Source organism: Coffea arabica, chromosome 8c (genome assembly GCF_036785885.1).
Source record: "Coffea arabica cultivar ET-39 chromosome 8c, Coffea Arabica ET-39 HiFi, whole genome shotgun sequence".
In the NCBI taxonomy this organism is placed as follows: domain Eukaryota; kingdom Viridiplantae; phylum Streptophyta; class Magnoliopsida; order Gentianales; family Rubiaceae; genus Coffea; species Coffea arabica.
Window position 1 is genome coordinate 27500180 of NC_092325.1, and position 3193 is coordinate 27503372.

Below are 3193 nucleotides of genomic sequence, written 5' to 3' on the forward strand. Positions count from 1 at the left end.
GAACCCAAGATCATCCTGGAGGTATACTACCCGACCTGGCTAGCCAATCCGGTCCTGGTGAAGAAGGAGGACCAGTCCTGGAGGATGTGCGTGGACTTCACAGATCTCAATAAGGCCTGTCCGAAGGACTGCTTCTTCTTGCCAAGGATCGACAGGTTAGTAGACGCTACTATGAGTTTTGACGTTTTGTATTTCCTGGATGCCTTCAAGGGGTACCACTAAATAGAGATGGCTGAAGAAGATCGGGAAAAGACCTCCTTCATCACGGAGGAAGGAACTTACTGCTACCGGACCATGCCGTTCGGGCTAAAGAATGCTGGAGATACCTACCAGCGCTTGGTCAACAAATTGTTCCAGAATCAGATCGACAGGAGCATGGAGGTCTACGTGAATGACATAATTGTCAAAAGTCGAACTGACTAGCGCCTCATCCCCGACCTGAGGGAGATCTTGGACATCCTATGGGAAAGTCGGATGCGGCTGAATTCGAAGAAATGTACCTTCGGGGTTAGGTCGGAAAAGTTCCTGGGTTTCCTGGTCTCCCGGGAGAGGATCCGGGCCAACCCGGATAAGCTCCAGGCCATCATGGACATGGCCCCTCCGAAGAGCGTCAAAGAGGTCCAGCGACTCACGGGAAGGATGGCCGTCCTGAACAGATTCCTCTCGCGATCCGCGGTAAGGGGGCTACCCTTTTTTCGAATCTTGAAAGCACATAAGGACTTTCAATGGACTGAGGAATGCCAGAAAGCCTTCACGACCTAAAGGCCTACCTGGTTGAGTTGCCTGCTCTGACCGCCCCGGAGTAGGGAAAAACCCTGTTCCTATACTTATCTGCTTGCAACGAGACTGTTAGCGTTGTTTTGGTGCGGGAGGACAAAGGGGTTCAGAGGCCAATATACTACGTCAGCCGTGCTTTACAAGGGCCGGAAACGCGGTACACACCGGCAGAGAAATTAGTCCTCGCCTTGGTGCATGTCGTCCGGAAACTCCGACCTTACTTCCAGGCCAACAATATCGTTGTCTTGACGGATCAGCCCTTACGTCAGATACTCACAAAACCTGAGGTTTCGGGCAGGATGATCAAGTGGACCGTCGAACTGGCCGAGCACGATATTGGCTATCAGCCCCGCACTGCTATCAAAGCTCAGACCCTGTCAGACTTCCTTGCTGAGGGAGCAAGTTTGTCCATGGCAGAGTCAAGCTCTCCGCCCACGGAGGTACGGCCGGAAGAGCCGTGGGTGCTGTTCGTAGACGGGGCCTCGAGTAAGGAAGGGAGCGGTGCCGGCCTGCTGCTCACCTGGCCCACCGGGGAAGAGCTGACCTACGCGCTCAGATTCAACTTTCCGGCATCCAACAATGAGGTCGAATACGAGGCCATATTGACGGGACTGCGGATAGCCCACCAGATGGGTATAACCGAGATCAAAGTCCGGAGCGACTCGCAATTCATAGTCCACCAAGTCCGCGGGGAGTACGAGGCCAAGAAAGAAGTCATGAAGCAATATTTGGCTAAGGTACGGGAAGCGAGGGCCCTCTTTGACATTTTTGAGATCGAGCGGGTGCCGAAATCACAGAACAAGCGGACGGACGCCCTGTCGAAATTGGCGTCCTCCTCGTTTGCCCACTTGAGCCAGGAAGTCCTGTTGGAGGTGATCAAGCAGAAAAGCATTGACCAGCTCCAGGTCTTGGCTATAGACAGCCCGACCTCTTGGATGACCCCGCTGGTGGATTTCCTCAACTTGGGTGACCTCCCCATGAACAAAACAGAAGCTCGCCGACTCCAGTTCAGAGTTGCTAAATACACCTACGCTGGGGGGACCCTCTACAGGAGGTCATATCTGTCTACCTGGCTAAAGTGCGTGACTCCTGAGGAGGGCGATTACATCCTCCATGAAGTTCACGAAGGCTTATGTGCGGCACATGTGGGATCTCGGGTGTTGGCCAAAAAGTGCCTGCTCTTAGGCTACTATTGGCCCTCAGTGTTTCGAGATGCCGCGGCTCTAGTTCAGAAATACTGAGTTTGCCAGGTGCACGCCCCGCTGCATCACCAACCTACTCGGGAGATGGTCCCTATCCACAGTTCTTGGCCATTTGCCTAGTGGGGAATAGACCTTTTGGTCCCCTTTCCCCGAGTTCCCGGAAGGTATTAGCACCTCGTGGTGGCCATCGACTATTTCACAAAGTGGATGGAGACCGAGCCCCTGGCCACTATTTCTGGAAAGGCAGTTCAGAAATTCTTTTGCAAGAATATATTCTGCCGCTTCGGGATTCCATATGCCTTGATATCTGACAATGGGCGGCAGTTCGCCGAGAACCCCTTCCGGAGCTGGTGCACCGAACTCGGGATCAGCCAACACTTCATGTCGGTCGGTCATCCCCAGGCAAATGGTCAGGTAGAGAATGTTAACCGAATCATTCTCCAAGGGTTGAAAACTAGGTTGGAATTAACCCAGTCTAACTGGCTAGATGAACTCCCTAGTGTCCTCTGGGTTTACCGCACCACTCCGAGGGCTGCCACCCAGGAGACCCCGTTTTTCCTGACTTATGGGGCAGAAGCGGTGGTGCCCGCGGAGATCGGCCTCCCTTCGCCTCGGACACAGAACTTCGTTGCGTCAGCCAACGAAGAAGAGTTGAGGCGTAACTTGGACATGTTGGAGGCCAAGCGCGAGGAAATGGCGATACGGATGGCGAAGTACAAAAGCCAGCTTGCCCGCTATCATAACGCAAAAGTGAGAAACACGCAATACCGGCCAGGAGACCTCGTCTTAAGAAGGAACTCCGTCAGCCGAGCTCATAGTTCTAACAAGCTCGACCCGAATTGGGAGGGACCGTACAAGGTCCTGGAGGTGAGCCGAGCTGGGTACTGCAGGCTTGCGAAACTAGATGGAGCGGAAGTACTCCGTACTTGGCACTTCTCGAACTTGCGGTTGTTCGTAGGTTAGATTGGGTTAGGGTATCTTACTGTCTACTCTTCGGAATCCACATACAAGTTCATCATTAAATAAACATTCGCCTCTAAGCTTTCATTACTGTTTACCTTTTAAGTTTAAATCCTGTACTAGCACACTCAGACAATGCTAAATGTCCTAGTAGGGGGCTGGGGATGGATGGTAACGGCATGGAATGCCTTTAAAGATTAATGCTCGACCCAGGAGGTCGGCAGGACTATCTTTAAAATCTTGAACCTCGACCC

General features: G+C 52.8%; 1 protein-coding gene across 1 annotated transcript; it reads left to right on the forward strand.

Moving 5' to 3' along the window:
* The first annotated feature begins 228 nt into the window (after positions 1 to 228).
* Positions 229 to 2018, forward strand: LOC140013447 (uncharacterized). Its single transcript, XM_072062729.1, has 3 exons — positions 229 to 381; positions 424 to 675; positions 807 to 2018. The coding sequence occupies exons 1-3, from the start codon at positions 229 to 231 to the stop codon at positions 2016 to 2018; spliced, it is 1617 nt and encodes a 538-aa protein (XP_071918830.1).
* The last annotated feature ends 1175 nt before the right edge of the window (positions 2019 to 3193 follow it).

Bases quoted from the DNA above. Each gene is read 5' to 3' on its own strand.
- LOC140013447 (XM_072062729.1), top strand. From the start codon at position 229: ATGGCTGAAGAAGATCGGGAAAAGACCTCCTTCATCACGGAGGAAGGA. The intron at 382-423 runs GTCTACGTGAAT...CGAACTGACTAG, and splicing joins AGATCGACAGGAGCATGGAG to CGCCTCATCCCCGACCTGAG. The intron at 676-806 runs GTAAGGGGGCTA...GCCCCGGAGTAG, and splicing joins GATTCCTCTCGCGATCCGCG to GGAAAAACCCTGTTCCTATA.